Source organism: Oreochromis aureus, linkage group 12 (genome assembly GCF_013358895.1).
Source record: "Oreochromis aureus strain Israel breed Guangdong linkage group 12, ZZ_aureus, whole genome shotgun sequence".
Lineage (NCBI taxonomy): Eukaryota > Metazoa > Chordata > Actinopteri > Cichliformes > Cichlidae > Oreochromis > Oreochromis aureus.
The window spans coordinates 6,369,992-6,389,534 of NC_052953.1; the positions used below are offsets into that span (position 1 = coordinate 6,369,992).

General features: G+C 40.1%; 1 protein-coding gene across 2 annotated transcripts; it reads left to right on the forward strand.

Moving 5' to 3' along the window:
* Positions 1-919: 919 nt before the first annotated feature.
* Positions 920-19,063, forward strand: LOC116313566 (protein HIRA). 2 transcript variants are annotated; one of them, XM_031731313.2, is made up of 25 exons: positions 920-956; positions 3,688-3,750; positions 3,939-4,049; positions 5,184-5,274; positions 6,444-6,538; positions 6,694-6,789; positions 6,910-7,070; positions 7,204-7,371; positions 7,465-7,578; positions 7,817-7,887; positions 8,112-8,217; positions 9,295-9,516; positions 9,821-9,906; positions 10,344-10,544; positions 10,721-10,864; positions 10,939-11,161; positions 11,274-11,381; positions 12,105-12,253; positions 12,661-12,822; positions 13,032-13,090; positions 13,772-13,877; positions 13,967-14,089; positions 14,183-14,346; positions 14,596-14,684; positions 15,957-19,063. In XM_031731313.2, the coding sequence occupies exons 1-25, from the start codon at positions 920-922 to the stop codon at positions 16,071-16,073; spliced, it is 3,066 nt and encodes a 1,021-aa protein (XP_031587173.1). In that variant the 3' UTR covers positions 16,074-19,063. The 2 variants fall into 2 exon arrangements, with proteins under 2 accessions (XP_031587173.1, XP_031587174.1); XM_031731314.2 differs by having other exon boundaries at positions 10,942-11,161; positions 15,957-16,073.
* The last annotated feature ends 480 nt before the right edge of the window (positions 19,064-19,543 follow it).

Genomic DNA, 19,543 nt, shown 5'->3' on the forward strand with positions numbered 1-19,543 from the left:
TTAGATTCCCACCACACAAGCATATTTATCCAAAACAATATCTGAATTTTTTTTCATCTTGGTAATCTATAAAATAAACGATATAACTAAAGAAATGAGGGCATCTCAGAGGCAGTCAAGGAGGGGTTAGTAATGTCTCTAAAGGGCAAGAGTTGAAATCTTCCAGATATTTTTGTCTGATATTCAGATTAATAATAATTCGGTTATCACGTTTTTTACCCATCAAATTACAACACTTTTTTCCAGCTCTAAGGGGTGAAGCAAAAAACAGATTAGAAGTTGGCCAGAAACTTCTCAGCTCCAATATAAAAACATATTTTAACTGTTCTTAATTTATGTTTGTTTTATTTTCAAGAATATTTAAAAGACATTTTAAATTGTGCTAATTTGTCGAAAAGAAACTCCGAGTTTGCGCACTAATCTGCTATTTAGCCTTTCAAAATAAAAGCCGCGTCAGATCCAATCGACACAAACGGTGTGAATTTGAGTTGATTTTCGGGTCTAACATTTGAGTATTTGCACTCGAAAATAAAATAATAAGTAAAAAAAAATCACAAATAATTATCTTTTGGTTGTTGTTTTCTATTTTAACTCTCTCCGTGGGTGTATTATGATATGTTGCCTGCACCCTCTTCCTGTCCGCGGCCAAAACTAACGGAAACACTTCCTGAGCTGCCTGGTGTTCGCCCGTTTGTCGTCCGGGGCCGCCTGCCTGCTTGTCTGTTGCTGTCTGTCCGTTGCTCGACTCGGAGACTCGGGGATGCTGCGAGATGGGAGTTGAATCGCGCAATCAACAAAGTGTCGGACGGAGTTTGAGACAATAGGAGGGAGCTTTTCGTTAGTTTTCTCACGAACCGAAAGTGAGCGCTGGATGGATTTTTGTTTCGAAGGGATTTAAAATAAAATACCCGGGGTGAAAATGAAGCTGCTGAAGCCGAGCTGGGTGAGCCACAACGGTAAGCTTGTGCAGGAATCTGTTGGACCAAGTTGGGCTTTTGTTGTCGGAGGGGGGCGACTTGATAAGGACGCATGATGATGATGATGGTTATGGTGCTGGTGCACACTTGTTTGACTTGTTAGTCACTTAAAAGTCACTCACATGCTAAACCTAAGCCAACGTTTGGGCACTTGCATTTGGTGTTTGTGCCATTGTCAGTGTCTCTGTGCTCAAAGTATATTTGTTTGCTAACCTTAGCTAGCTAGCTAGTTAGCCCCCCCGGCTAGCTCTGGTGTCCTGACGTTAGCTAACTTACCTGGCAGATGACCCGTGTCGAAGTTACTGCCTCGGAGTGACTTTTTAGGGTCAGATTTACTCACCTCCCGTGGGATATTTTAACATTTTATTTGTGTAACGGCTTCACAGAAAGCTCAAAAAAATAAACAAGTGTCTGCTGGGATACTATTTTAAGCTGTCAGTTTGGAAAGTTAACCGCCAGGGAAATGGCCTGAATTTAGGGTGCAGCTAACGACTGTTGTTAGTAGAGCACATTTTGCCCCTGAAATAACTGACATTTTGAAGACTCCAACAAAATTGCACAACAGCATCAATATAGCATGAAACCAAATGTATTAAATGTATAATTATATTAGCAGATGGGTTCCAGCTGCTAATATGTTTACAAAGAAAACTGAGGAAATAATGCTTTGTTTTTTGTTTGTTTGGGTTTTTTTTAATTCAGCATTCAACGGGAGTTTCTTTGTAATTTTTAGACATACATTTTTGTACTGTTGCTAAAATTAAGCACGTACTCAGGGGTGTATACAGAGTGCACGGTTAGGTATGAACCTCAGCTTTAGTCACGTAGTACACAGTACTGTATCTTTTATAAGTATCACTTTAAGTAATGAAAAGTTTGTAATAAGTCACAGTTTTTATTGTACAGTTGTAGCTTTTTTCAAATATATTTTAGCAATTTTAACCTTATTTTAAATTGTGGTTTCTTAGGCAAAAAGGCACCGACTATTAAGTAAGGGTGTATTGTATAGGCTGTACAAAAAAGGATGGACATGCACCCCCCACCCGTCACACACTGGTTCTGTTCTGAAGCCTCACTATTAGTTTAATACATTGACTTGACCATATCTGAATTAACGAGATAATTATCTAAAGAAATAAAAAAGAAATCCCGAAAAGCCTCTATTGACTCGAACTCTGAGGAACAGTAGTGACCCTGCTGCTTAGTTTAATGTGATTTGGATTTCACTTTGAAATATAGGAAGATATTGCCATATTTGTCTCTTGTATTTAACTGCTCATTTCATTCAACTGATCCTAAAGAAACAGTGTGTGCATAACTTCACAACAAGTCACATTACTTTTTTTTTTTAGCTTAAAATAAAACAATAAAAAAGTATAAATTACATAGAAACCAGCTAATGATGATGTTTTTGAAATGCTGTGTAATGTATCTCCATGGCTTAACGGAAGAGTTAGGGAATTAGGTTATACACCAAAGAGATTTTGGAGGATTTACCAGAAAGGTTTCCTTTCAGGAAAATCCTCGAGTGCATGTCGACTGTAAACCTGACAAGACACTGAAATACAGTCTCGGGTGTGGGCATGTTCTAACATACCTGTGGAAAATCACAGAACAGTTGAGTAACTTTCCATAAGGCAGACTAAACAAGGCCTGGTGAAAAAAAACAGCTGAGGTCAATGCCATGTTCCTGTGTTATGTTGAAATGTGTCCAACATGCAATGTGCTTGGAAAGTTTTCATTTACATGCTTTTTTGCATTTCAGGCGGATCTGTGCACAATACTTTGCAGCAACAAAGCAAAATAAGATTGAATTATCTAATTTACAGAAAAATGAAGATCATTTGTTAAGACAGGAAAGATTCTGATAGGCTGCCACCTTAATGTCATTTTGAACGTCCGCACTGTTGAACATACTTGTGGGAACTGTAGCCTCCATAACTTAAAATATAAGAAGTTTGCCGTGATCAGCAGTCTTCTTAGAGCTGCCTACTAAGCCAAACTGAGTAACTGAGGATGAAAGGCCTTTGTCAGACCAGATATTCAAGAGCCCAGCTGTCACAATCAATTAGGATCCAGATTTCCTTTGTAGAGCTTGCAGGACCTAAAGTTGGTGCAGCACTCTACTAGTCAGTGTTCATTAACCAGTAACCATAGACGCCATTAGTTTTTAAAGGTAATCAGAAGTCATCTCATTAGTGTCATCACTACAACATAGTGTGGTGCAGCATCATGCTGTGGGCATATTAGTGAGACAATTTAGGAGAGAGTGTAGCAATCTTAAGCTTCAGATATCAAACCAAAGCATATCGCCAAGAAAATATTTCCAGGAAGTCACTGTTATCAGATGTGCTTTAGCCAGGTACTGAGCAAATGCTCCAAATATGCTTGTCAGTGGAAAAGTTCAGTGCTGTCATTTAACACACTAGAAAACCTGTTCTGGCTTGTGACTGTGGGACATGTGTGTGCTGTATGGATTGGTGTAAAAATTATGAGTTTGAATCAGCAAAATGTGGAAAACTTGGAAGGGTTTGTAAACTTTCCAGATGCACTCTGGTGTCTTTCCTTTTAGTTACTCCTTTATTTCCTCCAGTTTTCTCAGTATCTCTAGGTTACCTGTGTACAATATCAGTCTGCAGTTTTTGTGTTCTTTAGATTTATTAAAATTGAGATGTCACTGATATTAAATGTTGATTTTTGTGTTTCTCAGGTAAACCCATATTTTCAGTTGACATCCACCCTGATGGAACAAAATTTGCAACTGGTGGCCAAGGTAAAACCAACAACTGCTGAAATGAAAGTTTCTCTCTTTAGGCTCATTTTTTAAACAAGAGCTTAGTATTCTAACTGATGGAAAGTTACAGCTGGGTTCAGGTTTACTTTCCAGCTTAAAAAAATGCTCCCTCACCTGTTGCTCCTTGTGAAGGCGTTTCATGTTTAAAATACTTGGATTGTTTCCAGGGGAGGATTCGGGGAAGGTGATGATCTGGAACATGGCGCCAGTCCTCAGAGAGGAGGATGAGAAGAACGAGAATATTCCCAAAATGCTTTGCCAGATGGACAATCACTTAGGTAATCAAAATCTGTATATATATGGTTGGTTAATGAGTGTATTTGTTCTCTAAATCCTTTTTTCCCCTTAATTAAACTTTAGGGTTACTTATGGTCTCTAAAGATAGTTCCACACTGTGTGTATATGTAACTTTCTTTAATTAATTTTTTTAACAGTTATTGAAAGCTGCACAAATAAACATTTGATGCATGTAGACTGTACTGCAATACCAACATGCACAGCTGTTATCGTTTCCTTGCTGCAGAACAACTCATAGAAAAAAAGCTCTGCTTCCAAAAACTCTGTTACATTTTCTCCTTTGCCAGAATCACCAAACAAGGTTTTCCACCAGTGTGTAATAAGCCTAAACATTGTAATAGAAAGCCTGCAACTGTTTACTCATCCAGTTCATATCATTAGCTTAGTGTTGCTGATGAGGTTGTACAGCTGTATTTGTCCACTGATCTGGATTTTTTATTTTTTTTTTAAACACTCCCAGTTTTAAGTATAAAGTAGTTGAAGTAGAATAGTCTAAAGAATTTATATATGGCAAATAAATGAATAAATGACAAGAAAACTTTGAGAAACTATCTCTAAAAATAGGTTATTTAAATTGATGAAATAGTAAAAATAAAAAGGCTCATTAAATAAAAATTTAAATCAAATACAATGAAACACAATGTATAAAGTTGAATATAACACATCAAGGGGGTCAGTGAGTAAAAAGGTAAGCTAAATACTATAAGATAAGCCTAAAAGAGTTTAAGATGTAGTCAGAATGTGATTTGAATAAAAAATATCTAAGGAAAAGTAACTATTTTAAAAAATGACTAGACCTTTTACAGTATACAAAAAGAAAGAAAATAAATCCATAAATATAAACCCATCTGACTAAAACGTTCGGAAACGTTGACCTTGGATGGATGGAGATAACAGCTGCAGGAAATTAAAATCACTTCATCTTCCATGAACTGCCACTGACATAAACTGCTGCTGTGTTCAGTGACCTAATAACAAGCAGCCAGATTTAATAATGAGAGCATCATGATCTGCAGGTGCTGTTATTGTCCACCCTAACAGCCTCCTCAGCACAAATCCATACAAACTGTATTTATAGCCTCAGTGAGCAGAAGTGTTTGTGTGTGTCTCTGCAGCCTGTGTGAACTGTGTGCGCTGGTCCAACAACGGGCTGTACCTGGCCTCTGGAGGAGACGACAAGCTGGTCATGGTGTGGAGGAGAGCTGCGTATGTATACACACAGTCACCGGCTCAATATGATAAACAGCATTCACTATCTGTCGAGAAACGTCTGGAAAGACGGCCAAACAAGGACGTTTCCATGGTGACTGAACTGAAAGCAGAACGGGAAACTTTTGGTGTCAGCGTGAACGCACACTAGACTGTGTGTGTGTGATAGGCGGCAATTTTATGGCTTTCCACAGTGCATTAGATTACAATGATCTACACTTTAATAAACTTGCATCGATATTATTTATTTATCCTATTCTATTTTTTTTGTTCTAGTAACACCTACATGTTGTTAAATGGTCAGTCATATGAGTTACTGTTATAAACTAGGGCTGTTTAATTAAGCCAAAAAACAAAAATCTACTTTGTTTTTATAACCTTAATAATTCTGCAGCACCGTGATCCAAAAATTGCCAGTGGTATGCTACTGCTGGAGTTGGGGCATATGCAGATTCTACAGCTGTCAGCTACTGTTGGATGATGTGCTGCTGCTGATAGATGGTATACAGCTATAATCGGCGTATTCCACAGCTCCAGGAGAGGCATGCCACTGGCCACTTTTGGATCTTGACACACTGTTTCCTACACATATACTTTACTTGGGTGGGCCGCAGAGGTCAGAACGGTCACATAAATATATCTAAATATATTTTGGACCTAATTTTAGCTTTTATTTATTTATTTATTTATTATGCTGCATGAATAAAAATAACACCAGAGTGTAACTTAGACTGCCAGACGGGGTTTTTGAACAGACTTCAACATCTTATACTGCAGCTGGTAGCTCTTCTCTGGAAATTTGCTTCCAAGCCGGACAACCAGAATAACCAGAACTTGAAGCAAGTAGGTGGATATCTTGTTCAGTTGCCGGTATATGTTACTCACACGAAGTGCTCTTGTTGCCAAAAGCCATAAAAGATGATTATTACACAAGTATTTTTGGTAACAAAGTCTATATTTATTATTCTTTGCTACTTTAAAGTATGTCCCAGTTCTTTCTCTATGTATGAACTGATTGGATGCATGCTATCCTTTTCCTGCTAGTTCAAGCTAACTTCCACTCACTGATGTTTTCTGGTGAATCTCCATTGTTGATAATTATGTCAGCCTTCACATTTGCTGCTGCTTTTTAATCATGTCTGTCTGTATGTGTCTTTTCCCTGTAGGTTCATCGGTCCCAGCACAGTGTTTGGGTCAAGCAGCAAGTTGGCCAATGTGGAGCAGTGGAGGTGTGTCACAATCCTGAGGAACCACACTGGAGGTAATAGACTCAGAAAATGCACAGAGAAGTTGCAGATGTTCACAGATATTGAACATCTGCCCGCATCCACCAACCTGGCTAGTAAAAGAGCCCTCTGAAAAAAGAAAAGTGTCACACCATTGTCATCATTTGTTATCATTGTGGTGTGTTTGCAGATGTGATGGACGTGGCGTGGTCTCCTCATGATGTGTGGCTGGCCTCCTGCAGTGTGGATAACACCATTGTGATCTGGAACGCTCGCAAATTTCCAGGTAAAGTTTAACCACAGCTCAGCCTCCGGAAAATAGAAAATGCTCGTATTTATAAAAGTCTTTTGTTTTTAACTGAGAGGGAAAAAACACTTTCTGCAACTGTCTTAATGACCTATTCAGAGATGGTCACTACTCTGCGAGGACACACTGGCCTGGTTAAAGGCCTCACATGGGATCCAGTGGGGAAATACATCGCCTCCCAGGCTGACGACCACAGCCTGAAAGTGTGGCGGACGGTGGACTGGCAGATGGAGGCGAACATCACCAAACCTTTCAGTGAGGTACAGAAACACTCACTCTCACTTTGATTGGAACCCATTGGATATGTTGTGTGTTTCCACTAATTGATTTAGGTTTTGATTTTATTTTGTCATCACAGTTTAAGTGATTTTTCTCTTTCTGTCTCCCTCTCAGTGCGGTGGGACGACCCACGTCCTGCGTCTCTCCTGGTCTCCAGACGGTCAGTATCTTGTGTCGGCTCATGCCATGAACAACTCCGGCCCCACCGCTCAGATTGTGGAGAGAGATGGCTGGAAGACTAATATGGACTTTGTGGGCCACCGTAAAGCTGTCACCGTGGTGGTGAGGATGTGCTAGCCACATGTTCAGCCAGTAAATCTATATTTAAACAAAAGAAAAGCTACTTATTGATGCGTCTGGTTTCTGTTCCTGCAGAAATTCAACCCAAAGATTTTCAAGAAGAAGCAGAAGAACGGCAGCTCTCCGAAGCCCAGCTGTCCGTACTGCTGCTGCGCTGTCGGCAGCAAAGACCGATCGCTCTCCGTCTGGGTCAGTAAAAAACCCACAGTTTTAAAGTTTAAAATAATGATAGTAAAACATAAAAGTTAGTACTCTCATTCCTTAGTCAAGCTGCAGTTTTCATGACTTATTGATGTGATGACATGTACATTAATACCCAAGTGAGGGCAGTTTTTCCAGTTCAGTGGTTTCTCACCAGGAATTGCCAAACCTAGTTTTAGTGGCTGTTTGTAAAAAAATAAAGTCTCACTCGCTCTCTCTGCTCCAGCTCACCTCACTGAAGCGCCCTCTTGTGGTCATCCATGATCTTTTCGATAAATCCATTATGGACATTTCCTGGTGAGTGAAGACATTGTGGGCTGTCACATTCTGTAGTCTCTCTTATTCTAAGTCCACCGGCCTGACATCAGATATCTGACTTCAGATATCATTTTTAATGTCTCAGTGCGTGGATGCTTTTTTACCTGCACCCTTCTCTGTTTGCATACAGGTGTTTTGTGTAGGCTTATTAAACATTACTGGTGGTGATAAATGTCTGAGTTTGATATGTATCTGTGTATCAGGACATTGACGGGTCTGGGGATGTTGGTTTGTTCAATGGATGGCACAGTCGCCTATTTGGACTTCTCCCTGGATGAACTGGGAGACCCACTGAATGAAGAGGAGAAGGTAAGAATCATCAAAGGATAACTGAAATTGTGACTGTATGTTTACAACTAGTCCTGTGTGCGCTTTAAACCTGTTTCATATGTATTCTACTACAACGGTAGATGCTCATGTTAAACATAGCTAGAGTTTCAAATAATGAGGTCAGCTTGTGTACAAGGAAATCATGTAGGTCAAGTCTCAAGCTTTGAATGCTTGGTTTCAGATCGTGTTTTCTACTCTTGGCTCCGTTTTATGACATATGGGGGATATCCCAAATGTGGTCATCTCAGGCACATGGCTCTGCCTGTGTGCGGAGAAATCTGCCCCACTTACTGTTTAAACTTTGTTTAAGAGTTGCAGCCAATCAGGAGAAAATAGGTTTAGAGAATAAGGAGCTAAGACGGCTTGTTTTAAACAGGGGAAGAACTGAGGGATTTAGACCAAGGCCCTGTATAAGATTAGTAAGGTTTATTTTAAGTGCAGACTATGCAAGGCTATTCCAGTAGAGTATAACAATAAATATATGGAGCTGGAAAAAACGAGGTCCAATTTAAACATTATTTTGGAGCCTGAGTAAGTCCCCAGGAGTGTTGACCATCTGAGCAGCTTGCCTTCTGTACTGTCTTTCTTTACTTGTGGGGGGTAATTTAGGAGCCCAGTAAGATAAATAAAGATTATTTGAACTGTGGCTCATACAGATCTACTCTATTAAAGTGTTGCAATGAAAATGTAGAGCTGAAAATTTGTACTGCAGATATATTTAAAGTCCAAGTCTTCCCCATATCTTTTATTTATTTAGCTAATAATAAACACTAAACCAGCTAGCAGGCACAAAGTTTTATTTAAAACAGATAACAAAGTTGTCCCTTCTCATCTTGTTTTTCATTCTTAGAAGTAGAAAAAAGTAATCAATAAATAAAAAATGCACCAGATGAGGCCCAAACTCTGCTTTATGTATAATTATTCGTCGACATCTTTATATTCCAGGTTTTTATTGCTAAGCAGTTTAACAGATTTTTTAAATTTGTTGGTGGTTCTTGCTTAAATAAGGTTTCTTCCCTTCTATAAAACTTTTCTTTTCCTTCTTGTGACAAATAGAACAGCATCCATCAGAACATCTATGGTAAGAGTCTGGCTATAACCAGCACCGAGGCTCAGCTCTCCACCACCATCATCGAGAACCCCGAGGTGCTCAAATACCAACAGGAGCGGCAGAACTCTGCCCAGGCCAACTCAGGACCAGGTGGGGCTGCACCTGAATCCTCAGCACCCAAACTCAACAGTGTGATGAACGGGGAGTCTCTGGAGGACATCAGGAAGGTAGATGGAGCAGCCATCTATAATAAATGAAATTAAGGGAAAAATGCTTACAGAGTTCTGGGAGGTGCTTCCTATCAGAAACCTGATAATTATATTTTCGTTGGGTTTTTGGAAAACTGTTAGAGAGAGTTGAGACAACAGACATTAGAAATCAAAGTCCAACACAGTTCAAAATATACTAATACTTATGTATTTTAGATATATATTAATGTTTTAAACTTTTAATTTTCCAAAGCTGTCAAAACAACCTTTTTATATCTGTGCAGCCTAAATTTCTTGGATGCTTTATTCTCTCATCTGGCAGAATCTTTTGAAGAAGCAGGTGGAGACGAGAACAGCAGATGGCAGAAGAAGAATCACACCGCTCTGCATTGCTCAGCTGGACACGGGGTAAGAAAGCATGAAACACACTCCGGTGAACAAGATGGCTGATCTCACAAAAATAGCTAAATAGCTGGTAGATCATGTTTGGACTCCAAAGATATCGGCTGGACTGATTAAAGATTTCTTCTGTGCCGTCAAAGCTACAGCAACACAATAAGAGAAGAGCTTGAAGTACCAAATCTTTGGTTTTGAATCCACGCAAGTTCAAAGACTCCTCTCAGTCTGAACCGGATCTAGATTTATTTAACCATTGAAACAGGGGACTATTGTTGCTGGTTTTAACAATATAGAAGCCACATGGTGCAAAGTGAAGATGATTCTGGTCCACAGAGCTAATGCATTGTAGACATAGTGATGGTTAAAGTTAGTTATTGTTGTATAAAACTAATAATAATGTTAACCAGATGAAGAGTAGAAGATCACGGGCCCTTTTCTCTCTGCAGGGATTTCTCTCCGGCTTTGTTCAACAGTGTTCCCATCCTGCCCTCGGGCTCATCCATGTCCAGCCAGCTCACCCCCCAGCTCAGCTCAGACTCCAGCCCAGGACAGGCCTCTTCTATGGGGCTTAAGCCCACACATGACCCCATGCTTACCTCACCTCCTCCCAACAACACTGCTAAGCCACTGGAGGACAACAATGATGGGTAAGGAGATCACAGATAGGAAATCTTTGCTGTTGTTTTCTGTTTTACCATCTCTGTGTTGTCGTTTTTTATACTTTCAATTCCCAAACCTCCCACTTCCTCTTTCCAGTCGTTTACATGGCGCTTGGTTTTCTCATTCCCGCCTTCACTTGTCTTTCTCATTATCTTCGTTCTAGTGTCAAGTCCAGTCTGCTGCTCACCTCTGCCTCCAAGATTGAGCCAATGAAAGCTTTGGACTCCAGGTTTACAGAGAGGTCAAAGGCCACACCAGGTGTGACAGCTGCCATTTCGTCCACAGCTGGACTCACACCGTTAGACAGGTGAGTAACTGTGCAGATGAAGAACATCAAACACAAGAACAGAACACAGAGATATATCTGATGTCCTGTTCTAGCAGCAGGCCGAAAGACGGCATCACCGCCCAGAAGGAGGCAAAAACCAAAGAAGAGACCAGTAGTGACAGCGAGGATAAGATGGCTGCCATCAACAAGAACCTGACATTTGGCAAGAGAAAACCAGAGCTGCTGCTGGATGGGGGAGAGGTGGTGGAGAAGAGGAAGAAGGGACGGCCCAGGAAAGACAAGATGGCCGCTTCCATGGCCCAACCGTTCACTCAGGTAGAGGGATACGTGGACGGATCTGAAGCCTGAAAATCTGTTATTTTAAGCTCTCTGGGTGCAGATAGAATAGATTAACCGAGTGTGCTTTTCTACTTTCTCATCATAACAGATAACTCCTCCGGTGGAACGGGAGCCCAGCAAGGTTGTAGCTCCTCCAGCTCCTGTTGCTGTTCTCAAACTACCAACACCAAGTACACAGAAAGCCTTCAGTCTGCAGGTAACACTCCGTCTGTCATCTCTTTGGTTTGGACGTTATGTGTTCAGTGCGAAGATGTATTGTACTTTTAGAACCACCTTAATTTACAGTTTTTCACCTCAGATTATACCTGTTTGCATCCCCCGTCTGATTTCTCACAAGCTGTATGGTTTTGCTTTGGATCTTTATTTTTATTTTTTTGCTAAGTTCCTCCTCCTGTTCTGTCAGCTAAGGTCGTCCTTGTTCTCTGCCTGCTTGTTTTTTGTCTTTTTCTTCTTTTTAGTGTTTTTCCACTGTGTGGCGACTCATTTTGTAGCCTTTTCTTTCTTAAGCCCACATCTCAAAGGTAGCAATTCTTATGTTAGTTCAAGCCTATTTGTTTGTTTGTTTTGTTTATATGTATTAATAAATAGCCATCAGCACTTTAGAAAGCCTTCTCTGGCTTCCTCCTTGGACACTTATTGTTTCAGTTTCTTCAGTTAGAAATTCTCCCTTTTCTGTTTGAGCAGTGTAGTCTTCTCTCTTGTCTTGAAACATCAGCTTTGGTGGATTTGTCATTGATGAAGGCGATGCTGCATACATTATCCAGAGTGTTTGTTGTTCAACTCATGCTTCTTCCTGCTCCTTTTTGAACATGTATTTGTGGTCGCTTGTTTTCCTTTGTTTGTTTGTCTCTTTTGATTTCTATGTTGTTGTACTTTTTTAACATGTTCAAAATAAAGATTCAATTCAAATTCAATTCAGGTGAGCATGGAGCCCTCAGTGTTCCTGGAGGTGGAGAATGAGGTGTCCATGGTTGCAGGTTCGAAGCTCAGCCAGCTGCGATGCTCCAGAGACGGACGAGACTGGAACACGCTCCTGCCCAGCTCTGTGGTCGTTGCTGCAGGCAGCAGGTAGGAGGCGCTGCTGAGTTTTCATACAGACATAGAATCTCTGTTTATACTTGAATTGATTCACTTTCACTTTTTGATGTGACTTGGAAGAAAAACTAGCAGCTTCAGAACTTAAAAGGTCAGGGACTAAAGATAAAATAGACATTTAAGTAAAGTAATTAAGTAAATTCATTGCCTAAATTACATGCAGAATATTTTTTTATGTGTGCAGTCATCCTCTAAAATCCCACTTGTAGGAGGGAAAGCCTGGGAGGTATCACTGAAAAGGGGAGGATATTGTCACACAGTGCTACTGATTTTAATTTAGGCCACATGGTTATGGAAATGAAAACATCAGCAGGTTTCATGAAGACAGAAAATGTGAAAGAAATGAATGAACAGCACTAAATTCTCCTCCACTCCCTCAGTGACATCCTTGCAGTCGCCTGTGAGGACAGGATGTTGTCAGTGTTCTCTTCCTGTGGGCGGCGACTCCTTCCTGCCATCCAGCTAGGCACGCCTGCGTCTGCCTTACACTGCTCTGCCCACTACGTCATGGTTCTGACCGCTGGAGCGACTTTGTCTGTGTGGTCAGTGTTCAGCTGCTCTGTTTGATTTGAATTGCTTGGGACCTTTTGTTGCATTTTTTTCTTTAAATCTCTGAGGTACAATACTAGTTTTACAGAGATGCCTACGCATTTAGAAAGTGCATTAATTTATGTTGGTAGTATTTAAAGAATATTTGTCATTACTCTAAAATCTTTGCTCTTTGTAATAATTAAGTCTTTTGTCTGTGCAGGGATGTACAGAAACAGAAGGCTCTGGTCAAGAACGAGTCTCTGCTGACTATTTTATCTGGTGAGTCATCGCTACATCAAAACAAGCTTGACCGATAAAACAGCAGAGAGATGTAGTGAGGTGCACTGTGTAGCGAGATTAATGCGTTAATGGGTATATTTATTTAAAGCTGCCTATCTAACACTAAATTGACTAATGCTGAACACATAACCTGCTGCAGATAAGTCATATTGAGATTCTTGTTTAAAATTTATACTTTCATTGAAATTTATTTTAATATGTGCAGTCTGTTGAGCTGTGCCTTACTGACGACATTCACTTGCACCCAGTTGGTTATGAGGAAAACAAATATTATGCTTGATGCTAATCTGCTGCCAATGCTGTTTTACACTGCTGGCTTTGCAGCTAATAGAACAAAAGTAATTAAAAATGAGTTCATTCGTAGGCCATTTTACACTAAGGCTATAAAATCTGTAGCGTTTCACCAAAAGCTGAAAGTATTACCCCATGACCACCATGAAGCTATGGGACAGAGGCAGAGCCATCTGTTATCTCTCACTGGGGTTTTTAGAGTTTGTAGCGCCGGCTAACAGAGAGAACGTGTGGTTATGACCAACTTGCTTCACTGCACTCTCCAGGCCAGATTTGATTTGATTACAATATATAATGTCTCAGGTGATCATTAATAAGTGAATCGAGCTGTGTTATTCTCCATGAAAACTACTTTGTTTGTGTCTTCAGGTGCTGACACTACAGTGTCCCAGTCTCTGCTGACTCAGCAGGGAGTTCCAGTCATTGGACTGTCCAACGGGAAGTCGTACTGCTTCAGCTCCTCTCTGGAGACATGGTGAGAAACACTACGGAAGTACTCACTGTACTCACAGATGAATAATGAACCGATGGATTTGACAGCTGTGATTAAACCATCTCTTTCAGGACTCTGATAGCAGATAAAAGCGACTCTCTGGTTCAGTGTGCTGACTTCAGGAGCTGCCTCCCTAGCCACGATACACCGGCGTCCTCTGGGCCTCTGGCTGTCATGCAGGGACGCAACCTCAAGTATGTCTTTAATTTTTAATCTGCACTTCTCATCTTCAGTAATATAAAATGTAATAAAGAAAGTCAATAAAAAAATCTTGGTGCTCCACGCAGTGCCGGTCGGCTGGCTTCCCGCCTCTCCTCCACTCCCCACCACATGCAGCAGAGCATGACGCTGGCCTTCCTGGAGAATCAGCTGGCGTCTGCTTTGACTCTGCAGTCAGCACAGGAGTATCGCTACTGGCTGCTCATCTATGCCCGTTTCCTCGTCAATGAAGGTACCAAACTATCAGCTGAAGGGACAAACATCAGATTTGAGTATTGCAGATGCATTCAGATGAAATGAGAAACGGTGGAAACTAAAACAGCCTAGGTGCTTTCAGAAAATTTGGACTCAATTGTCTGATTGAACAAGCGGTAACAGACTGCAACTGTAGAACAGCTAGCTTGCACAGTGTGATATGTAGTACACAAGCCTTGTATAAACACCTGTTATATTTCATATATTTTTCCGTTTTTCCTTCCAGGCTCAGAGTATCGCCTCAGAGAACTCTGTAAGGAGCTGCTGGGTCCCGTCCACAAATCAGCGGCTACATCCTGGGAGCCCACCACACTGGTACGACAACAAAAATCAGTCTCCTCTCTTGATTTAGTCTTTTAACTTGATCCAAAGTCCAAAAATATTAATTTTTTTTATTAGTACAGTCACTACAAAATGTGACATGAAACACAGCTTATATTAAGGTATTTGTTTCAAATAGTAAGTGAAGCACATAACAGCTCAGTTGTCTTTAAAGGGTTTATTTAGATGGTTGAGACAAGTCAGTTGAGGATTGGACATGAGTTTAATCTTAGTTTAGTTGAAAGTTTGCACTTATAAACTGCACCAGGATCTGTTTCTGACAGCCTAATATTTCATCTTTGATTGTGAGAAACAATTTCAGAGATTTGATTGGTATTAGTGGAGTCAAACTGAAAATAGTGAAAATAGAGAAAATACTACAAAAGGGACCTACAGCACAAATACAGTAGTGAGGTGATCAACAGACGTTCAGACAGTGGAAGCTGGAGCTGATCAGTATCTGCTGTGTCTCAATAAGCTGTATTGCTTCACTGTGTCTGTGCTCTTGGTGTCTTTTGAACCTTTTTGATGGACTGCCTCACTAATATTATGTCTTGCTGTGTGGTACAGACCGTCTAGGAAATGTTTGCTTCAATTTGCTGATCTAATATTTTATTAGTCTGGTCCTAATTAGCACTACTTAGGATGTCCATCTGTGTTTCTGTGTTACACCTGGACGGGTTATGCAGCTTGCACTTTACCTTTTCTTCCCAAAAAGATAACTCGTGGCACCAAAAAACAAACAAACAAACACAAAATATTGTTGAGGCTTTAACATGAAGACCACAAAACCTCTAGGCGACAGTGCCTATGTACATCTTTATACTGTTCGTGCTGATGGGGTATTGTCGTCACCCCATTGTCAAGGTGGTGAATGATTTAGAATGTAGAATTTTGAAATTGATAACATAGGTGTGTCTGCTTGGAGGCTGAGGGGAAACACTGGCAGTCGGCGGTGGTTTTTTTTTTTTTTTTTCTTTTCTTTTTTTTCATTTTAGTCTTTGAGGTTGCTACTCTGTTTTGATCATTTACTTATTTCCCAGAATCTCTGATACACATTACTGGTAAGTGTGCTTGGATGATATAAACCGAAATTATCTGAACTAAAGAACACTTTGTGACGACTCCACACATGCTGTAAACAATGTCACCTCTGCAAGATGACAGCTCTGATTTCTCCCATATTTTGCTTCTTTTTGCACATTAAGAGGAAAATACGAGTCGCTCCGTGCTCACATGTTCACTGTTTGACTTGTGTGTTTTTAGGGTCTACGTAAGCGTGAGCTGCTGCGGGAGGTCTTGCCCGTCATCGGTGAAAACCTTCGATTCCAGAGACTGTTCACTGAGTACCAGGACCAGCTGGAGTTGCTGCGCAACAAATAGCACTCGCTGCTACGCAGACAGAAACTGACACAAACACACATGGACTTAAAACAGTTCGGTTTGCCTCGGCTCGGCTCAGCTCCAGTAAACTTTGACTGCTTTCTTCAACTTGAAACGCTGCTCTGGCTCAGACCTGAAAAATACGACCTGGGTGTCTTCTGAGAATTTTCACATCAGCCGGTCCTCAGCTTTTTGAGCGCTGGGACTTTTCAGTGCTGTCGTTCACCGGGGACAGTTTTTTTTTTTTTTTCTGGTTTTCAGTTTCAATTCTCCTCTCCTGTCTTTATTCCTTCTAAATGTGATCTTTTTGACCTATGCACCTCCTGCCCTCCTAATCATGAACCTAGAAAAGGTAACTCAAGGGAGATGATGATAGAAACGGTCGTCAGCAGCTGTATGGAATCATTCTCAGAGGTCTTGGAGAGAGAACAGAGGTAAAATGTAAAGAGAAATGTAAATTAGAACAGATTTATAGGAGCAATATGCTTGCACCAAAGTGATGCCAATTTAGTGAGAAATAGTCTCCCACCTGCATCTGCAAGGTGAAGGAAATAAAGGGCATCCAGACTAGGGATCAGCTGGGATTTTACACGTTGGTATTCCCGAGTGTACCGTTATCTTTAAAATCAGCAGTTCTGATACCAAAATGTGAAAAGGGTGGTAAAATGCAAGGCCATGACTGAAATACAGGATTGTTCTCTGTGAAATAAAATTGGAAAAATTAAAAAAGAATTTGTGCACAAACATTAAGCACGAATTTATGTAAGCACTAAACTAGGGCTATCTGTGAGTCTGCACCTTGGATTGGTGCATTCGCCATTCTTTGGTCCTCCCTCCACTGAATGAGCTTTTATATTCTGTAATTTCTCCACAGTGTAGCTCCATTCTTAGCTGTTAAAAATAGATTTTGTTTGTAAAAGAATAATCCTTCACTTCTGCAGAGATGGGCTGGTGGATCTAGACGAAGGTGATTTTAAAAAAGTCATCCCCTGCAGAGAATGGGATCGGGTGCAACTGGGAAACAACGTCTGACGCTACGACTGCTCATTAGACTAGACCAGTATCACACCTCAGAATCCCTGGCTGCACTAAAATAATCGTAAACACAAATTCCGACAAAATAAAGTTCTTTAAAAATGAACGAAACCGCAAATGGTTTATGGCATTGCAGGAATCTCTGGTAGATGTGCAATAGTTGTACATCGGTACAAGCTCTTGGTGCTAGACATTGTTTGTAAACTGTTAGTGCCGAGTCTTACAGTTTGAGAGACAGAATCGGCTTATGGAATCAAAATTTCTTCATTATTTTTTAACTGTTTTCTCAACACAAGACACGTTTTAGAGTGTTGAGAAAATGGTTCAGTTTTCAGGCCGGCCTTAGTCATTACACGGTATTATTCGGTGGCTGAATGAATCATAATGTACAATATACAATTAACCCAACAGTAGGCCTTTCAGACATGAGTAACATGGCTGACTTACCAGTCTGTTACATCAGTGGCACTCTGTCGTTCATAGGGCACTTTTACACTTTAACTGTGGTGTCAGACAGACTTACTGACAGCGATGAAACAATGCAAAGTGACGGGATGTGCAAGAAATTTGTCATAGTTGCAAAAGACATGACGCAGATCTAACCCACAGACTGTATAAACGATGTATGCCGTTAAACCTGCAGTCTAATATTGGCCACCAGAGGGTGATAAAGAGTTCTAGTCCTTTGGGAAAGCTGCCCTTATACTTGACCTCTGTAAAAGCTTTGCTGGTGAGTTAATGGTCTCAGTCCATCATTTCAGGTCTTCGTCAACATCAAGGTTATTTTGTAAATTTAGCTTATGATTTTTGATTGACAACTTGTTTCACAGTTGTTTGTTTTTTGCTCGTCACACCCAGTTTCAAAACAGCAAGATGGCAACAGCGAAAAAGCTTCTCTTGAATCTTCAAAGTGTGACCACAGAAGAATGTTTTCATATAGAAAACTGTAATAATGAAGACACATGCTGTCATACAAGTTCTGCTTTTTTTGTTTGTTGATTTTTTTTGTTTTCTGTCATGTGTAATCTGTCCAAACTTTGCAGTGTCGAATTTTTCCTCTGTCCAGCTGAGCAACATTGCTGACCCACTTAAGTCTAAAAGTGACCAGTGTGCGGGGTCAGGATGATGGTAATGGAAAGAGGCTAATCACAGTTACAAATCTCTTAACTCGCATGTCCAGAGTAGCTGCAGGGTTTTATTTTTCTCAAGTCCACCAAAAATGGTTCTGGATTTGTCAGATAATTATGTCTTATATTTGAAATCATGTGGACATTTCAGGAAACCACACTCGGTGAAATGTTCTGTATATGTTTTCATCTTTCTTTCTTTTTTCACTTGGTGTGTAAATAAGCTGAACTCAAAAACACAACCAGAGCCGGTAAAGGCTCAGATTTCTCTCGATTTCTCTTCACGTTTCTCTGCTACTGTGCAAGAATCACTGCATACAATTCAGGATTAAGGAGGGAAAATTGTTTTCTGATATCCATTAACTTGACATTTGACCCAAAGGTCATGAAACCCAGTGACACATTAATGAAGTTCATTTACATTAATAGTATGTGTGTTTAGCCTTTTGTTAGTCTGCAGCAGCATTAATGCACTCCTCTGCCTGCTCGTTGTGATCACACAGGAAGCTTGTTTAGTGCTATATTTCACTTATGAGTGTGGTAAGCAGCACAGAGGAATCCCTTTTACTAAACACCCCCCACCCATTTTTTTTTTTTAATCTGTACAGAACTTCCTTCCTTATTTGTTTCATTTCTTTTTGTTGTTTTTTTTTCGGGGGTTTTCGCTGTCAGTCATTTTTAAATGTTTCTACAAGACGTTTTGTTTGATTTGTTTTCAATTTGTATAAGAAAAAGGAAAAAATAACCAGAGACAAGCTGAAATTTTTGCTTGGAAAAAAAAAAAAAGAGGAAAGATTAAACAAATGAGGAACAGTTGTGGCTTGTTAATTTCCTGTGTGGTATTGCTTCATTTTGTGCTACTGTGTGTGTTACTGGCTCTCAAGTAATGGATCCTGATGTTCATAATTCCCAACCAGATTTCAGCTAATGTCCCCCCACAGCTCTGAATCCCATCATCAACGCCACTTGTTATGCTAACATTTTTTTTTAACTTGTTTGAAATTCACTTGGACCTTTTTTCTTAATTTTTTTTTTACCCATTTCCTCTCCTTCTTTATAGTAATTCTTGCCACTACTTTGTAAACACATAGCGCCTATTAATTTGTTGTATTTATTTATTATGCTACCATTATTTAAGAACAGTGTTGGGTAAGTTACTTTAAATTAGTAACTTAGTTACATTACTAGTTACTTCTCTAAAAAGTAACTCAGTTACTTCAAGTTACTCGTTACTTTCAAAGTAACTAGTTACTAGGGAAAGTAACTTTGGTTTTACTCAGAATTCTCTTGTTAATGTGTTGCTTCTGT

Bases quoted from the DNA above. Each gene is read 5' to 3' on its own strand.
- LOC116313566 (XM_031731313.2), top strand. From the start codon at position 920: ATGAAGCTGCTGAAGCCGAGCTGGGTGAGCCACAACG. The intron at 9,907-10,343 runs GTAAGAAAGCAT...TTCTCTCTGCAG, and splicing joins ATTGCTCAGCTGGACACGGG to GGATTTCTCTCCGGCTTTGT. The intron at 14,347-14,595 runs GTACCAAACTAT...TTTTCCTTCCAG, and splicing joins CCGTTTCCTCGTCAATGAAG to GCTCAGAGTATCGCCTCAGA.